General features: G+C 43.0%; 1 protein-coding gene across 6 annotated transcripts in view; it reads left to right on the plus strand.

The window, feature by feature from the left end:
• Positions 1 to 18,048, plus strand: part of SYNRG (synergin gamma) — a 35,817-nt gene continuing 17,769 nt past the window's right edge. Inside the window, exons 1-14 of one of the 6 annotated variants that reach the window (XM_079325288.1) lie at positions 1 to 160; positions 3,274 to 3,314; positions 4,634 to 4,752; positions 5,775 to 5,902; positions 6,906 to 7,011; positions 7,276 to 7,387; positions 8,515 to 8,805; positions 9,517 to 9,744; positions 11,168 to 11,245; positions 11,930 to 12,126; positions 12,770 to 13,042; positions 14,338 to 14,465; positions 16,429 to 16,547; positions 16,744 to 16,806. In XM_079325288.1, the coding sequence (XP_079181414.1) occupies positions 90 to 160; positions 3,274 to 3,314; positions 4,634 to 4,752; positions 5,775 to 5,902; positions 6,906 to 7,011; positions 7,276 to 7,387; positions 8,515 to 8,805; positions 9,517 to 9,744; positions 11,168 to 11,245; positions 11,930 to 12,126; positions 12,770 to 13,042; positions 14,338 to 14,465; positions 16,429 to 16,547; positions 16,744 to 16,806 (1,954 nt within the window). In that variant the 5' untranslated portion in view covers positions 1 to 89. The remainder of the gene's footprint in view (positions 161 to 3,273; positions 3,315 to 4,633; positions 4,753 to 5,774; positions 5,903 to 6,905; positions 7,012 to 7,275; positions 7,388 to 8,514; positions 8,806 to 9,516; positions 9,745 to 11,167; positions 11,246 to 11,929; positions 12,127 to 12,769; positions 13,043 to 14,337; positions 14,466 to 16,428; positions 16,548 to 16,743; positions 16,807 to 18,048) is intronic. The other 5 variants (XM_079325287.1, XM_079325289.1, XM_079325290.1 and 2 more) reach the window with 5 other exon arrangements.

Below are 18,048 nucleotides of genomic sequence, written 5' to 3' on the forward strand. Positions count from 1 at the left end.
GCGGGGAGCGCCGGCCGAAGGCGGTGCCTGGCCGGGCCGGCCCCGGAAGCCGCCCCGCTCGCTGACAGACGGCGGGGCCGAGCGCGAAGATGGCGCTGCGGCCCGGGCCCGGCGCGGGGGGCGCCGGCGGGGCGGGCGGCGGAGCGGCCGGGGCCGCCAGGTCGGTGGTGACGGGGGACGGCGGGCGAGGGGCTGCGGGCAGGGATGGGGGAGCCGTGATGGGGAATTAAAGGGAGGCGGGGAGGGGCAGAGCCGGCGGGCGGTGGGGGGAGAGGAGTGCGGGTGGGATGTGAGGGCGGAGGGCTCGGGGCCCAGGTGCGGTGTGCGGGGGGTCTGGCCGGGGTGTGGGGGTCCCAGGCTGGGGGTGCAGGCTCGCAGATGGTCCCAGGTGTGGTACGTGGGGCCCTGGGTGCGATGGGGGGGTCGCAGGTGTGGTTCGTGGGGTCTCAGGTGTGTTGTGTAGGGATCCCACAGGTGAGCTTTGTGGGGTCTCAGGTGTGACCCTGGATGGAACATCAGTGTCCCAGGCAGGATGTGCGGGGGCTCTGGGTGGAGTCCTAGATGGGGTGACGGTAGCTCAGCCACCCTAGCTCTGCCTTTGGAGGAGATTTATTCACATTTTTGGAGGCCCGGCTGATCTCCCCCGCTGTGTCCAGGCTTGGGCACTTGGCACCTCTCTTGCCATCAGGCTCTGCAGCTGCAGTCTCGGATTTTGGGGTGGGGAGGATTTGGGGGTTCGGGTGTGGGCAGCAGTAAATGTTCCTGTCAGTGTGGACAGGTCAGTCTGAGCCTCCCTGGGGACTTCCCTTTCCCCCTCCTTCTCACAAAGGGCACCTTGGCCAGGTGACTGAGGAATCCTGTCAGGAGAAAGCACCAATGTTAAAAGAGATGTTGTTGTGTTTCTAGAAAGGTTGAAAAACTGGATTTCACCACCTTTGAAGACTTTATAAATTTTTTTTTTTTCAGTGTAGGCTCTTGTCTGCTATTTATCTCTTGTCCTACTTCTAGGGAGGCTGGGGAAATTTTGCCTTTAGCAGTTAAGTTCATTGAGTTGTCTTGGGTATCCAAACCCATGGTTTTGTCAGGGTTATTGGGAATATCTGAGTGAAATAAAGGTTCTGAAAAATAAAAGGATTTACAAATCACCATTTCCCATTAATAGTATTTTGGTTTTTTTCGAGGACAAAGTCTGGAGGTAGAGGAAGAGTTCTGCTCTGTTCTGTTCTTTGCCTGATTTCACTTCAATTTTTGTGCATTTCTGCCATTCAGAAATATTCTTGACAGTCTGTTGCATCAGTAAGAGTTGTACTGCTTGGGAATTAGGAGTTTAAAAATCCACTTGTAGATGGGAGAATGTTCTGTGTGGTTTGGAGCTGTTACAGTGAAGTTTTAATTCAGAAAAGGAGCTGCTTCTCCCCACGCTCCTGCGTTTTGGCTGAAGCTGTTGCTTGGCTGGTTTGGGGCTTCTTGGTGTTTGTTTTTTTTTTTTTTTTTAAGCTCCATATTTAAAATACTCATTTAGTAAGAATTTACAGATTTATAGGACTGCTTTAAGAGGTCTGTTGTGGAGTGATCACTTTGCTCCCTCTCTTTCTTTGGACTAGCTCCTCTTCCCCTGCCCTCTAATTAGCTGAGGGGTTTTTCTGTTGATTATTTCTTTTTTTTTTTTTTTTCAGCAGAGACTTATAAATAAACCAAGAGCTCTATAGAAAGGGATAAATATTTAATAGTTTGGCCTTTACTTGCTTCCAACGAGCAGTGGTACCTGATGCTTGTTCAGTTTACATTGCATTTGCTGGTTGGGAGAATTCTTGTTGACCAGGTTTCCCAACAAGAAGGGAAGCATGAAGCTTAGAACATTTCTACATACTTAGGAGATCTTCAGGAAATTATATTGAATATTTCATCACTCTGACTGAAGTAAGCCTGTTTGTTTTCATGTTGATGTTGTATGCCAAGGAGGGATTAAAATGACTGAATGGAGTTAAACAGAGCTTGGCTGAGGTGAGGATCAGACCCTGCACATGTTTGGGGCTGAGGTGTGTGAGTCTGCAGAGTTCTTCAGAGGGTGAACCCCAGATGGTGAGGATGAACCCCAGATGTTGGGGTGGAGGATGGCAAGACTGGACCTTTGGAAAGCACAGGTGTGTGATATTGTGAAGGAGAAATCAGCACACAGTGGTCAGGGCTGAAGAAGCCTCAGGATGATGAAGATCCTGCTAGAGGATGAAGAACAAATGGGTTGTCTTGGTGACAGTGTGACCTCCTGCCTGTACAGTGGGGAGGTGCAATTTGCTCCTGGATAAATGCATAATTTAAATTCCTTATTTTATCTTGGTGCTCATATTACACAGCTCTTTTATATTTATAAACCAGGTTGCCTTTCAGCACTTCCTGCAGCCATTTCTGATGGCATTTTCTCTTGTACTCCTAGGCAGTTTCTTTTACATCCAGCCTTGGGATTGAACATTGAATATCTATAAGTGTGTTTCTCTTCCACAGCACTTTGATGTAATAACTGCCTGGGACACTGAGTGAGGTTCTTGTTTGGGAAATTGCTGCTGACGTGGGTTTCTGCAAGTTGCTTGCAAATAAGAATTTTAAACTAGGTCCTTTTTTGCTGTTTGGCAGCTGTTTGAGAGTGAGGGCTAGCAATTTCCATTAGGATTTTAGTTGAAATTTTAATGGTTCTTCCTCCAGGTGCACTTGACCCTCTATATGTGAATGAATGTTTTCTCCAAGGTGCTTTTTTTTGTTGTAATTAGATAACTGAGAAAAATAGAAACTCCATTATTTTGTGATACTTAATTTTTCTAAAAGGGGCAGAAAGTGTTTTGTGGATAGTGCATTTTCCTGCAGAAGAGCTGTTCCTAAGCAGCTGAAAAGTGTTCTGTGGTGCAGTTAATGGTCCTGCTGAGTCAGATACATCCAAGAGGAGATGTTTATTCATCCTGTGCTTAGCCTACACAACAAACTGACCTGTTCCCGAGCTGTGTGGGTGCCCACAGTCTCCTGTGGGTGATGTGGATGAGTCAAAGCTGTGTCAGGGCTGCTGGGAGGATCAGATCTGTGTTTCCAGATCTGCTGAGGGGTCCTGCTGAGGGATAACATTTGGCATGGGCTTGGGTTCTGTGGGACCTGCAGGAGCAGCTGCAAGTGCTGCCCAGAAGGTTCAGGCTCCTGGTGATGGTGTGGAAGTCAAGGAGGGTTTTCAGTTCTGGACATTTGCACTAAAGTGACAGAATTTCACACACTCCTCTTTTCCTCCTGCAGCTTCATGTTTCCTGTTGCAGGTGGTTTGGGTCCCCCTCAAGGTATGTATCACCTTCAGATTTTGAACTCAAACTTCTTTACTTTGTTTAGATAAATTAGACCTAAACCAGGTCTGCAGTGATGTTCAGAGGTGTGATTATTAATTGAATTCCATAGCTGGTTTTTGCTCTTGAATTCAGCTCTGCTCAATTGACCCTCACCCTCTCCTGTGTGTTGTTGAAGCAGCATCACCAGAATGTGGATTAAAGGCCCAGGAACTCTGCATCTCCCTTTTTAACCTGAATTTGCCTTTTAGATTCTGATGTTATTTTGAGTGTGGTATTTCACCTCTCTCTGCTTCATCTCCCAGCTGTGTATACCCATATTGTGTGGGTGTTGCAAGACCTGGTAAATATTTACAAAGCACATCAAGACCCTGGGACAAGAGTCACAACCTGTGTGGAAAGTATTAATACAATAGGGGAGCCTCAGCCTTAAATTGCCTTTGTCCTCATTCCTGATGCACTGCTGGTTGTTTAATTAGGGGAAAATATGCAGAGAACTTACAGGGAAAAGGGAGAGTTTTTTTTAAAAATCTCAAGCACTGATTCATGGATTATTCCTGCCTGTGTCATGCCCTCCTGGAGTGTTTTTGCATAATTATCTCATGGTGTGCTGGTAACAAGTGCATGTTGGTGTTTGTCTCCCAAGACAGCAAAATGTGAGACAGGAAGTTCCTGAAACATAACACACTTGCTTTATTCAGTGAATTAATACATTCCAGCTTAATTTGTCCAATTTTGTGCAAGTTTAGCTTTTCCTGACAAGGCTGTTACCATTCTAACACATGTACTGGGCTAATTAACCTGAAGTGTGCTAATTAACCTACAGACAGTTTACCCAGCCAGGTCAGAGTGTGAAGTTGCTTTGTGAAAAGTTGACTTTATTTCCCAAGATTTATTTTCAGAAGCTGCTGGTTTCAAGAGAAATGGGAATTACCAGCAGCAGTCACCCTTTTTAATTAAATCTTTTTAATTGGAAATGACCCTTCAAAAAAATCATGTGGGAAGAAACCCACAGAGATTCTTTAGGATGGTGGGAGAATTCATCAACTTAGTTACTGAAAAGCCCTGTAACATTTTTCCCTGTAGACTGACCAGTGTCTAAACTAAGGAAATGCTGTGGCTGCCTGCAGTGTAGCAAATTTTATTATTTTTATTTTTAATCAGTCCAGCACAGCTTAGAGTTTTTTTACTTTCCTTTGCTGGTTTAGTAAACAAAACAGAACAATTAAATGGGGGAAGCAGGGTTAGGGAAAGGAGATAAAAAAAAACCTTTTACAATTAACTGGCCACTTAACTTGTTTAATGCTTTATTGCAGGGATGATTCCTATGCAGCAACAAGGATTTCCAATGGTTCCTGTCATGCAGGCCAACATGCCAGGGATGATGGGAATGAATTATGGCTCCCAGATGCCTCCTGGACCCATGACCATGCAGGTGTGTGGCTGTGAAATATGGGCTGAAACTGCAGAGCCCCAGTGGTGTGGGTTGGAAGGGACATTAAAGATCATCCAGTGGCACCCCTGCCATGGTCAGGGACACCTTCCACTGTCCCAGGTTGCTCCAGGCTATCACTGTCATTTTTCTTTTCCCTTAAAGTAACTTTGTCTTTAGTGCTGCTGTTGCTAATTGAGGAATAAGAATGAAATATGAGCAGCTAATATTATGTTTTCTCTCTTTTAATCTATTGTTTTCTGTTCAGTGCTTGTGTACAAATATGCACTTTGCTGAAATTTAATGTTTTTGCATGACTTTCTAACCAAATTGCTGTGTCACAAATGGGATTTATTGTGTTTTGCCATCTCCTTGCACTCCCTTCCCTCCCCCACCTCGAATTTATTATGTTATTTTGGCAAAATTTATAGTAGGAAGATGTTTTTATGAGAGCTGGTCTAAAAATAATAAACAACTTTTGTTCTCTTCCTACGTGTTCTGAGACCAAATGCAAAATGAATGGTAAGAAAAGTAAATTATTTTCTGGCTCTCTTTATATTAGGCACCTTTGCTGCTCTAAATATCCCAGAGTATTTTTCTCAGCAAATGCTTCTGATCCAGTTTATTCAGACAAAGTTCTTCTTGGCTGTTGGTTCCCTGGATATGTCTGGGAAATCCCTGGGCCACATTTTCCAGCATCTGTGGTTAGCAGGAGGGAATACAAAAACATAACGACTTATTATATATGACTTATGAATATATATATCTATATGATGACTTAGAACAAAAATCCCAAGCAGTGCAGGATGGCTGCACCTTGCTGCTCTCGGGGCAGTTGGGTTTGAAGGGCTGATTTTTGCTGATTTCCCCAGATACTGTGAGCAGGGTGAATCCTTGCGGAGAGGAAGAGTGCCATCTACCGAGGGCTGCTCCTAACGCGGGAAAGAAAAAAAAAAAAAGATACAATGTTTGATTTGTTTGTTGGGAAAGGAGTGTCCTGGAGCTGTGTGTGTGTGTCCTTGCAGGGGGGCATGGCCCTGGCACCGATGGCAGCCGCTGGGATGCCGTACATGGGACAAAGCTCCTTCCTGGGAATGCGCCCCGCCGCCCCCTACGGCCCCGACATGCAGAAACAGTTTGCAGAGGAGCAGCAGTGAGTGACACTCCTCTGCCTTTGGGACAGAGAATTCAGACTGCTCTCAATGCTCTCATTGCATGGATGAGCTTGCTGCAGTTGTGGGGGGGTGGATATGGGTAAACTGTGTGTCTTGAAGCTTTGTTTTTCTAAGAGCTGGTCTTAAAATAATGAACAGCTTTTGGTCTCTTCCTATGTATTCTGAGACCAAATAAGAAAAGTAAATGATTTTCTGGCTCTCTCTATATTAGGCAGTTTTGCTGCTCTAAAGGTCCCAGAATATTTTTCTCAGCAAATGCTTCTGATCCAGTTTATTCAGACAAGGTTCTATATATCTTACAAAGCATTGCTTTTTTTATTGTTTTTGCTGTGCACCTTACTCCATTACAACTAATTAATACCTTGACTATTACTTTTAGCTTAACTACTAACATTCCTATATTCATGTTACTAATTCTTAGCGTGTTACAGTTTAAGCTAGAAGTTATTTTTCAGTTTTTTTGCAGTGGAAAATTCTGAGATTTTTTTCTTTACTTGCAACATAGTATTTTTGTTTGTTTGCAAAACTTTTTCAGTAAAAACATTTTTTGTTTCAAGTAAAAACCCCTTCCAACCCACTTGCTCTTTGCCTTCTTAGTTACCCAGTAAGACTGGCTCAGCAATTCTTTTGTTCTGTATCAAAACTTACTTTCATTTTTATTCCTTCTTCAGATTCTACATTCAAAAATCTTTCTGTTATACATGCATGTCTGTGAGACTTTCTTGTCAAATCCTTATCCTTCCCAACAGGGGAGATGTGGTTTCTCTGGAGCAGCATAGTTTAGGGCTGTGGAATATTGCTGGATATTCCATTGCCTCTAAAGTTTGTAGTGTTTGTCCAGGTCTGAGAAAAAGCAGGAGTGTGTGCACCAAACCACCTGAATTTGAGGCAGTACAAATGGAGAAACCAAGCACAAACCTGCTGTGAAAAGTCTCATAAAAATGATTTTTCTATATACACATTATAATCATTTCCCTCCAGGAAGAGGTTTGAGCACCAGCAGAAGTTCTTAGAGGAAGAAAGGAAACGGCGACAGTTTGAAGAGCAGAAACAAAAGCTGAGACTCCTGAGCAGTGTGAAACCCAAGGTATGGCCTGGAAATGAGTGGGGTGTTCCTTTCTTCAGTTCTTTTTTTTTTTTTAATAGCTTTTAATGGGAGGGTCTCTTTCAACAAGCAAATCAGTGGAGAATTGCATGAGATGCCAGATTATGGCTTGAAAAACCTCTGGAAGAGTCAGTCCTTTCCACACTGCAGCAGGCATTGCTAAATCTGGTACTGGAGAAGTGTGAGTATTGAAAGAAAACTAAGCTGTTCTGTGAATTTTTCAAAATGTTTTCTGTGCTGTTTCAGACAGGTGAAAAAAGCAGAGATGATGCTTTGGAAGCCATTAAAGGGAACTTAGATGGCTTTTCTAGAGATGCTAAAATGCACCCAACACCAGCAACACACCCTAAAAAGCCAGGTTTGTAATTTTCCTCATTTTCCAAACTGCAAATAAAACTCCACTGTATTAAATCCTCAGCAGGGGGAACTAATTCCAATAAGTATTTTTATTTGGTGGTACAAAACAGTTTTGTAAAATCAAATGTCATTCTGGCAACTGTTTGCTTGGTCAGGATATGAGAGTGAAATATTAGATACCAGCATTTATTAAAAGACTTGAATTCTTTAAAAGAAAGCTTCATGTGCTGTGCTAAATATGAAACATCAAGGAAATTGATAAAGCATTTGCTCTTTTCTAGTCAAAGCATTAATTAATGTTTTACAGAGTGCTTTTGAAGATGAGAAGTGCTATTTAAGTGCTAAGAATGATCAAAACCACATATAAAGATTTGAGTGGAGTGTCACAGCTGGCTGATGTGCTGTAGAGCATGGTCAAACCAAGCCTCTGTGTTCTCAGTAATTACACTGGCAACAATTGCCACTTCAGATTTCTTATGGTCTGTAGTGTAGTTTTTTTTTTTAGTGTCTAGACTGGAACAAAGCTTATCTGGGTGAGCTTTTTCCTATATAAAATTTGTGTCTCTGCTGTGGATTCACTCCTTGGTAAGTTTGCAGTTACAGGTGGTCTCTGCCAACTTCCTTTGTCTGTAGATCTGCCTGTCCTTCACCAGTTCTGTTAAAATGGATAACACTGGAAGGGATCAAGCAGAAAATCATCTACATGAGCAGACATTTCTTTTGTATCTTATGATATATTGCTGAATTTCTGTGGATAAAACATCCCTTTGAGGGAAAATGTCCCCCTGACAGACCCCATTATGTCCAGTTTGAAATATTACCTCTGGATTTGTTTTGACCCTGTCTGTTTAAAACAAACAGAAATCCTTTCTCAGCCAGTGTTAAGAACCAGCTTTCAGTGATTACATCCCAAGAACCTGGGAGAGGAGGTGTGTGGTTGGAAGTGGCTGCTCAGTTTCACCTTGTGTTTGCTATGCTGACCATGGCACCCTTCACCTCCACCACAATATCCACACTGCTCCTCCTCACCCATTGGCTGTGTATTCCCAGTGTTTGCCACTTTCCCACATCCCCACCCATGACCCTGATTCCTCCTCACTCTGCCTTGTGTGTTCATTCCATTTGCAGATCATCCCACACCATCCCATTGTGCTGTATCTGTTTCCCATTCTGCTTTTCTCGATGATGAAGAATTTAGTGACTTTATGCAAGGGCCTGTTGAAACCCCCAAACTGGTGCCTCAATCCACCTCTCAGCCTTTCCATCCTGCCACTGAGGCTGGGCAGCTGCTTTCAGAGAGGGCTGTGCTCCAACCTGTCCCTCCAGCCCAGGCTCCAGTGTTATCCACCCTGCATGGTACAACTGGGCAGGTTCCTTATTTTCCTACCTCTGCATCTCCATCCAATACCCATAAAACAGGTAACTCTAAAGTATCTTCTTTTACATGTCACCCTCTGAGCTACACAGAGTCTTTACTTAATTTGTTGGGTTTTTTTTCAGTCTGGCTGGAAAAAAAAAAAAATTAGGCAATTAAGCAGAAATCTGCTGATCCATGGGAAAAGATGATTTAAGTCCCCTTCTCCCTTTCCTTAGAACTGCCTGTAAAAGCAAGTCGTGTGGATCCAAATACTGCTAAATATACACATGCCTGATCCTAGGTGAATTAAATCTTATGTTTTAGCATCATCCTAAGTGTGTGGGGTAGAAAAAGACACAGTTGAGATGGTAATGTATGAAATGGTGATGCTGCTGTGGGGCATTTGTGTGCTCCCTCCCTTGGAGGCTGAAGGGATGTTGGTGAGATGAACATGAAGAATTTTGGAGATGTAAGTAGATACTGGGCACCTCTGCTCCTGATGCCTGGATGATGATGCAACAATAATCTTAATGCAGGAAATAGTTTTGTCTTCCTCCTCTTACTTGTTTTGTGCCTGTTGAGTTTGTTGTGTTTGTGGTAAGTAAAGGGCAGAACCAGGCTCTGAAAGTGTCCAGAGAGGGTTGGTCTGAGCTGGGGCTGATCATCTCTAACTCATCCTCACTACCAAAAGTACTTTTCCTTTGAAAAGTGTGGAAGTGCAGTCTGGGCAGTTCATAACAAAGTATAAATAATTCCTCCTGCTGTTTATTCAGGCTCTTCCTTGGAGGAGAAAGCTTTAGCTAATGGCTCAGATGAATCTGAACAAGAGCAAACCAAACTTAAAACATCCGAAGTTGGGCACAAAGCCTCAGCTGCAAGCCAAGCCCATCCCAGTCTCACCAGCAGTGACTGGGATGTTGTAGGTGGACATGAAAGTGGTCCCAGTGCTGCTGCAGAGGTGCACAAGGCTTCAGAACAAAACAGAGCAGTTGAAGAGTGTGGTGAGCAATCAAAACGTTTGACAGAATTTCAATCTAATGAGATGCTGCTTGGTGCTAACGCTCTGTTCACTAATTCCAAGGCCAACCCTGCATAATTTTGCTCTGAACACCTGCTTGAATAATATGTCAGTGCCTCCTGCTCCTTGCTCAAAGTGTAACTGCCATGATTTTGCTCTGAACTTTCTCCATGTGAGTTTAGTGTTGTAATCACCTTTAATATGTTTGTTTAATCAGGGTCGCTGTTTTAAAATATTCTGTCCTGGGGAAAAAGAAGTTGTGCTGTCTAAAGATATTTTTAAAAACTATTTAGGGAAACTTACCACTAAAGATGACCAATGTCATGGTGGTTTTTAATGTTTTAACCTAGAGGGGATAAAGTCTTGCCAGGTTAAAACTCTTAGCTAGTTAATACTTGTTTCTCTAGTATTTGCTGTTCATACACATTGTGTCTAAAACTATCTGTGTTTTAGGGGTGAATATTCAAAAGATGATCTAGGGGAAAACTTCAGCAAGGTTTTGTTCCAATTTGGATTTTGTTAAAACTGTTGACTGAGTATGGAAGGGGAGGTTAAAACTGAAGAATAACGAGATCTGAGGAAGTGGCAAATTTATTTTACTTGGTTGGTGAAATGGAAGCAATTGCTTATATTAGAATGTGCTTGGAGTTGTGGGATGATCAGAAATTAGACTGCAGTCAGGAGGGAATCCAGGTGGAAGATGAGGAGATGCAAGGGTGCTGGGAAAAACAATGAAACCTGAAATGATGCTGATTTTGGTCAGAGCTTCATCCAAGATGAGCATCAAATCTGCTGAGGGAGGCTGAGGGGAAGAGTCCACATAGAGGAGAAGGAAATAACCGATTTTCAGGGAGTGAAGTGTGGCAGATGATGTTGTGAAAGCCTGTAGGAGGTGGCTGTGGTGTCCCCTGGAGCTGAAGACTGGCAGCAGTGGGTACAGGTTTGTGGATGTGGGATATGATCCTGCTGAGGCTCAGTCACTGGGCTCCTTCCCAGGGAGGAGGTTCTGAGGAAGCACTGTGGGGTTTGTGGTAGGTATGGATTTCTTTATTCCCCAAATAGCCCTAATAGCAGGGAGCTGATGGGAAGCTGAATTTGTTATGACACAGAACTGCTGTGAAACTTGAAGACAGAGTTTAATTTCTCTACATCTGCTCATTCAGAGGGAGGCACGAGAGGAGCTCCTTATTTCATTACATATATAACTATAATCTATTACTGCCAAATCATTCTAGTTGTTATTTCATATTCCTGCAGTATCTGTTTTTCCTCTGAGCACAGTGATTCCTATCTGAAATCTTTGCCTGAAATGCTGAATGATGCTGACCAGCTGAGGTGTAGCTCTTAAGATCTTTGTATCCTCTATCCTAACACAACTGTTTTTTTACTGAATGGAATACCTTTAGGAGTTGGAGTGTTCCCTCCCCAGGACCCCATCCAGCAAATTATGCCTCCCTGGATCTACAATGACAGCTTGGTCCCAGGTAAACCAACCAGGGGGCATTTGGCCAGGTGGGCAGTGCAAGGTGTGAATGTACCTGTGCTTTGTTATTCCCTCATCAGAGGAATCCTGGATCTTTGCTGTGTTACATATTTATGGTGTCTTATCTGCATTTGTAGAAATAGAGGTGTTATTCAAGCATGTTAACAAATTCTAGATTAAACATTTATGGCAGCAGCTTATCCCAGCAGAGGATGTATTGCTGATAATGCTGCTTTCATGGGTATTCTGGTTTTTGGCATGTCTTGTAATTAGACAGGCTCATTTCTGAAGGCTATTTGTCTTCTATGTGTAAATAACACAGTGAATAGAAAATGGAATTGCTGTAGTAAATATTGATTACACTGAGGTTTAAATACATAAGGTTCTTAGAACTATCTTTTTATGTGGGTTATTCTGCAATTTCATTAAAGAAATGTAGTTTGAAATGCAGCACTAAGTGTATTTTATATAAAATATTTCTCTGCTTGAGTTAAACTTGTCTGTAAAGACCATCCAATAACACATTTAGATGAAACATGATGATACAATACAGTGCCAGAATGCTCTTACCTTGCCTTACACTGAGTGCTCCTGATTTGATATGTTGAGTTTGAGACAAGATAAAAAAGCAATAATATTTGAAAAGAGCAGCAGTCACTGTCTAACACTGCCTCCCTCACAACAGAGCTGTATAAGAAAATCTTAGAGACCACTTTGACTCCTGCTGGGATTGACACAGCCAAGCTGTACCCCATCCTGATGTCCTCGGGGCTGCCCAGGGAGACCCTGGGGCAGATCTGGGCCTTGGCCAACCGCACCACGCCCGGCAAGCTCACCAAGGAGGAGCTCTACTCCGTGCTGGCCATGATAGCTGTGGCTCAGGTATGGCTCTCACCTGGCAGCCCTGGGCAGCCTGCCCTGGGCTGTGTGTCAGCACCAGCCTGGGACTGCACTCCTGCCATGAAATACTGCTCCTGATGGGCTGCAGAGGAGAAACCGCCCTTGTAACTTCAGTGGGATTGTGATTTTATCAACTGCATCACTTACATTGCAGTTGCTTTCTGTAGTGTCAGTTGAAGTTCTTAGATATAGTTACAAAACACATATATATTAATTTTTAATGTCAAATGCAACAGGTGACAGGACAAGGATATGTGGCCTCAAGCTGTGCCAGGGGAGTTTCAGCTGGAACATGAGGAAGAATTTATCCACTGGGAGGGGCTGGTGGAGTCCCCATCCCTGGAGGTGTCCAAGGAAGGACTGGACATGGCACTCAGTGCTCTGGGCTGGGTGACAGGGTGGCTCAGAGTTGGACTCAATGGCCTCGGAGGCCTTTTCCTACCTCAGTAATTCTGTGTTGAATAGAATTCATTCACATGGACCTTAATGGCACGTTTGGATGTAGGAGCTTCACCAGTTGTTGGCTTCAGTACCACAAGCTGCAGACTGGAACTGAGAACCCACTGAAGCCTTTGATGAGCCCTGCACGTGTAACTAACCGTGTGTTTGCCGGTTGTCTCTGCAGAGAGGGATCCCTGCCGTGAGCCCTGACGTGCTGAACCAGTTCCCGGCCGCGCCCGTCCCCACCCTGTCCGGCTTCCCGGTGCCGCTGCCGGGCGGGGTCAGCCAGCCCCCGCTGCTGCCCGCGGCTGCCCCGGCCTCGGTGGGGCTGCCCATGGGGGCCCCCGTGATGGGCATGGCCATTCCCGGCCCCGGCCCTGCCCCTGCCGCGGCTCCGGCGGCTCCAGCAGCAGCACAGCCCCCCGGAGCCTTCCTGCCCTCCTACCCGCCCGGCCAGGTGAGCTCAGGCCCTGCCTGCCAGCCCCTCCCTGCAGGGGACATCAGCCTGACACTTCCTAACTGTAATGGTGAGAATTGGTTATAAATCTGCCTGCAAACCCCCTCCCTGCAAGGGAAACTAACCTGGCACTTCCAAACTAACATGGTGAGAATTGGTTATAAATCTGCCTGCAAACCCCCTTCCCTGCAAGGGAAACTAACCTGGCACTTCCTGGCTGTAATGGTGAGAATTGGTTATAAATCTGCCTGCAAACCCCCTTCCATGTAAGGGAAACTAACCTGGCACTTCCAAACTAACATGGTGAGAATTGCTTATAAATCTGCCTGCAAACCCCCTTCCCTGCAAGGGAAACTAACCTGGCACTTCCTAACTGTAATGGTGAGAATTGGTTATAAATCTGCCTGCAAACCCCCTCCCTGCAGGGGAAACCAGCCTGCCACTTCCAAACTAACATGGTGACAACAGGTTATAAATCTGCCTGCAAAACCCCCTTCCATGTAAAGGAAACTAGCCTGGCAATCCCAACTGACATGGTGAGAATTGGTTATACACATGCCTGCAAAACCCCTTCCCTGGAGGGGAAACTAACCTGGCACTTCCAAAATGACATGGTGACAACAGGTTTTAAGTAAATGGCAAAAAACCAGAGTTGAAATCCAGCCTGTGACGTCTGAAAATGTGAAGTGCCACTAAGGGTGTTCTTTTATTTTTTTCTTCAGTTGTTTCTGGTGGCATTAGAAGAGGTACAAAAGTGTTCTGTATTGCAAAGAGGATTTTAGTTGTAGTTAGGATTTTGTAACATAAAATGGAATTTTAGGTTAAACTGCCCAACAGACCCTAATAGCTGGTAAAATAAGGAGTTTCAGGAGCAGCTGAGAGCACTGAAAACCTTCAGTTCAGAAAGGTAAATCTTGTGGGGGGATAAATTTTGCTGTTTGCAGACATGGTTCATCCTTCAGAAAATATTTTTGCAGTGCCATTAATTTTAAATTATTAATTGATTTTAATTATTAATATTTGTCCTGTATTAAAAGGTGACATGGCTGTCATCAATTACATTTATTGTGAAAGGAGTAGAGTTCCTCTGTTGTTCATTCTTGTTCCCTGTAATCCTGTGTGTATTTGAGTAGGGTGAGGTGCAGACAAAGTGGAAATGCTGATGATGCTGGTGTTGAAAGATTATTTTCCTTCTTTTTTTTCCCCTCTTAATCACACTGCTCCAAGCTGCTTTCATGCTGTATGACAATTTGAAGAGCCAACAGCATAGCAATTGGTGTGTTGTTTTAACTCAGGTAGTAAAACCAGAAGATGATGACTTCCAGGAGTTTCAGGATGCCTCCAAGTCTGGCTCCCTGGATGACTCCTTCACTGATTTCCAGGGGGAGGCAGCCAAAGCAGCCAGTTCCCAGCACCACAGCAGGTACCAGCTCCTTGCTGATTCTGTCATTTCTCTGGCCACTGCCTAAACTGTTGATACCTGACTATAAATCTCAATTGAAACATCATTCAGACTCCATCAATCCTGGCTTTTCCTTTGGGAGACAAGATGTAATTCCTGATCAGGCAGGTTTTGTATAACAAAATAAATAAACGTGTTTCCTCCCTTTGATAGGTTACAATCAATCTTTCAAGGTCTACAAAGACTAGAAAATTTCAGCCTTCTTTCCTCTTTGTGCACCTCACAGGTGTCTGATTGTAGGCAGACACATTTTCTGGGTAGAGCTGGCTGTTCTTTGTGGCAAACAGAGCTCTGAGTTCCATGTGAGCCCTGATTACCAGGTGCTTCCTCAGCACTGACATCAGATGGGGGTGCTCAACCCAATTGTTCTCTGACACTACAGCAAATGGCTTCTCTGCAAGAAATATAATTTTGCTGATGGCATAGAAATCCAGATAGTTTTAGTTTGGAAAGGACATTAAAGGTTATCAGTTCCACACCTTACCGTGGACAGAGACACCTTCCATTAGACCAAATTCCTCCAAGCCCTGTCCAGCCTGGGGTTTGGACACTCCCAGGGATGTCAGTCAATGCCACATGGATCTGGAGATGCTGATTTAACTATATCTTATGTTAGATGTCATTTTGCAGCTGAAGCTAATTGTTACTGGAAGTTTTGACAGAAAACTGTTTGTAGATTGCACAATGAGAAGTAGAGGATCATAAAAAAAAATATTTCAAAAAATGGTGTTTCTTTTTCACTGCAGCAGTTCTCTTTATTCAGTTGTGAAAGGGTTCAGTTTTGAACAAAATGTTACAATGAGCTATAATCTAATTGCTTATGGAGCTTTATTTAAAAAAAAAGCCATCTGTGGAGTACAGCTGATTAACCATTCCATTTGCCAAGATTGCATATCTAATAGCCTGCTTTGCAGGGATGGGAAATTTAATTATATTACCATAAGCTCTATTTTTTTGCCTTTGCACTGCCTGCCTGCCTGCAAGCATCACAGCCCAGCATCAGCACATGTGTGCAAGTGCTTCATTTGTGTGTTGCTTGTAGGCTGCTGATAAGGAGATTTAAATGGCTCTGGAAAGATTCTTGCTCCAGGCTGAAGAATGCAATAGAAATTCATTCAGGTTTTCAATGTGAATGACATAAACTGGAGGTAGAATGCATCATTCATATGTAAAGGATGTTGTTGTGTGGAGCTGCCAAGGTCTGATAACTGGGCAAGCAGAGCCCTCTCCTAAATCTCCCAGCATTTGCTAACAAGGTGTTAGGTTGTCCTGGCAGTTTTACTGGATAAAATAAAAGTGTGTCTATGTAAAAAGACTTGCTTGTGTAACTGTGCACTAATCCTTATTTTTGCTGACTAGATACCTGCCTGAACTCACTGATTGGCACTGACAGAAATTCCAAGTTATGATTTTCCTTCCTTTGAACAATGATCCCACTTTATTATCTTAATTTTACAATGTGTAATGAGATGTAATCAGAGTTACATAAGCTGAAAGCACAGAGCTGTCAAAATCTCATGCAGTTTTAACTCTTTACTGTATCCAGTTCTGTCAGTGGGAATTTTCAGAGGGATAAATTAAGCAGGAGTGATTCCTGGGGTGTGTCTGTGTGCTTGTTCTTTCCTGGGCTATGAATTCCTCTGTGTAAAATTCTGGAGTGTTTTGTTCATAGTTTTGATAAAAATTAAAATCAAGAACAGTGCAAATTGGGTTTGAACTAAAGAAATATGATGAAGTGAGATGAAGTGGGAATTTACCCAGCTGAGGTCCCTTCCATCAGGGGCTGGATTAAACACTCATTAAGGCATAAGCTTAGAAACCAAATTATGTAGGCATAATAAGAGGCTCCTTTAAATAAACCCTGCAAATGCAGATTTCTTATGGATAAATTAAGAAACTTTGCTTTTATCTCTTTTGTTTTTAGTGTTCCTTCTTTACTAATGCCACTCCCAGGTACCAAGCCACTGTCACCAGCTGATAAATATGCTGTGTTTAAAGGAATGGCAGCTGAGAAGCCTTCTGAGAGTGCAGCTGCTTTTGGAGGTAAAAGGACAAACACACAACACTATGAGCAATTAATTGATTGTACAATTTCACAGATCTTCTTTTTGGCATTGATAAGACATTAATATTAAAAACTCCAGCGATTAATACAACGTTTGTTGTATGAAATCATAATTTTGCTGTATAAATTCATAATTTCTCTGTGTAAATGTATTTCTTTTTTCCTCTTCTCTAGATGGAGGGGACAAGTACAGTGCTTTCCGAGAATTAGAGCAGCCAGCAGAAAACAAATACTTGGGTAAGCACTGGGGCTTCATTCTATTTTCATTATCATTTTCAGCATTTCCCTTCAAGCTGCAGAATTTCCATCTCTGCAATTCTAAAATAATGGTGGTGCTGCTTCTCTGAAAAACTTGGTAGGAAGTATCTTGAAAAAAGTCAGGGCAGAATGTGGTGTTTTGTAAGGTTGGCATCTCTTCTGGGTGCTCCTGAGTTTTATTTTAAAGTAATGATGTGGTTGGAATTTGTTTTAAATAAGGAATCATTCATTTATGAAACCCCTGTGGTGTTTTGTGAGCTTCTCATGCTTGGAACCTCTTCAGGATTAAATGCTTGCAGTAAAATGAAATAACATTTGATCTCTTTCTGTACATGTTCTAAAATATAGAAAGTTGCTGTATTTGCCTGCTGTCAAGGTCTGACCACTCTTAACCCTTTCACCAGCTTGCATTTCTAATGGAAAAGTTTGCAGTTCTTCAGTAAGTTTAGTTTGCTGTGCTGTTGCAGTTTTGATCAATGAGTAGCAATTTCAGGAATATTTATATTGTTGCTGAGCCAAATGAATTGGTTTGGAGAGGAGGGAGAATGGAATAAAAGGTCAGGTGTAGTTGTGATTCTTTACTGCCATTATTAAGAGTATTATTTTAAATCTTGCTTAACTAATTTAAAGTGTGACACTGTGGTAGCTTAAGAATTAAATGCTAGTGGTGTGTTTCTCAAACAGAAAAAAAATCTATTTATTAGACACTTGTCTTAAAGTAAGCATCAATACTTCAAAATTACAAGTAGTCAAAGTATGTACATGCTGGTGAATGGGTTAAACAATGTTTTCATGTTCAAGAGAAGAAAGTTAGAAGATTAGCACACCAAAATATTTAATGTAAATTCAGTGAAAACATTGTTACCTCATGTTGGTTTTGTCTCAGCCATCTGGTGATCTCCCCTGAAAAAGCTGCAATATTTCAGGGGGAGGAAGGGAGGAATTGCTTCCTTAAAAAGCAGATACTGAATTGGTATAAGTGAAATTCAAAATTACATTCATTGTTTGGCAAACACGAAGAGGATGAGGTGGGGAGAAGAGCTTGCATGGAGGCCAAATGAGGCAGTATTGATCTCCTTTAGAACCTGTTTGTCATGGTGTGTTTTGATATTAACTCAGTTTAATATGACTGGGAGGCTATTTGAGAGAATTAAGTGTTTGCTGGAGTGAAAAGTAGAATCACTGACCTTGACACTTGTGTGGCTCTTGGAAGTTGAGTTT

Source organism: Erithacus rubecula, assembly GCF_903797595.1.
Source record: "Erithacus rubecula genome assembly, chromosome: 22".
Taxonomy (NCBI): Eukaryota; Metazoa; Chordata; class Aves; order Passeriformes; family Muscicapidae; genus Erithacus; species Erithacus rubecula.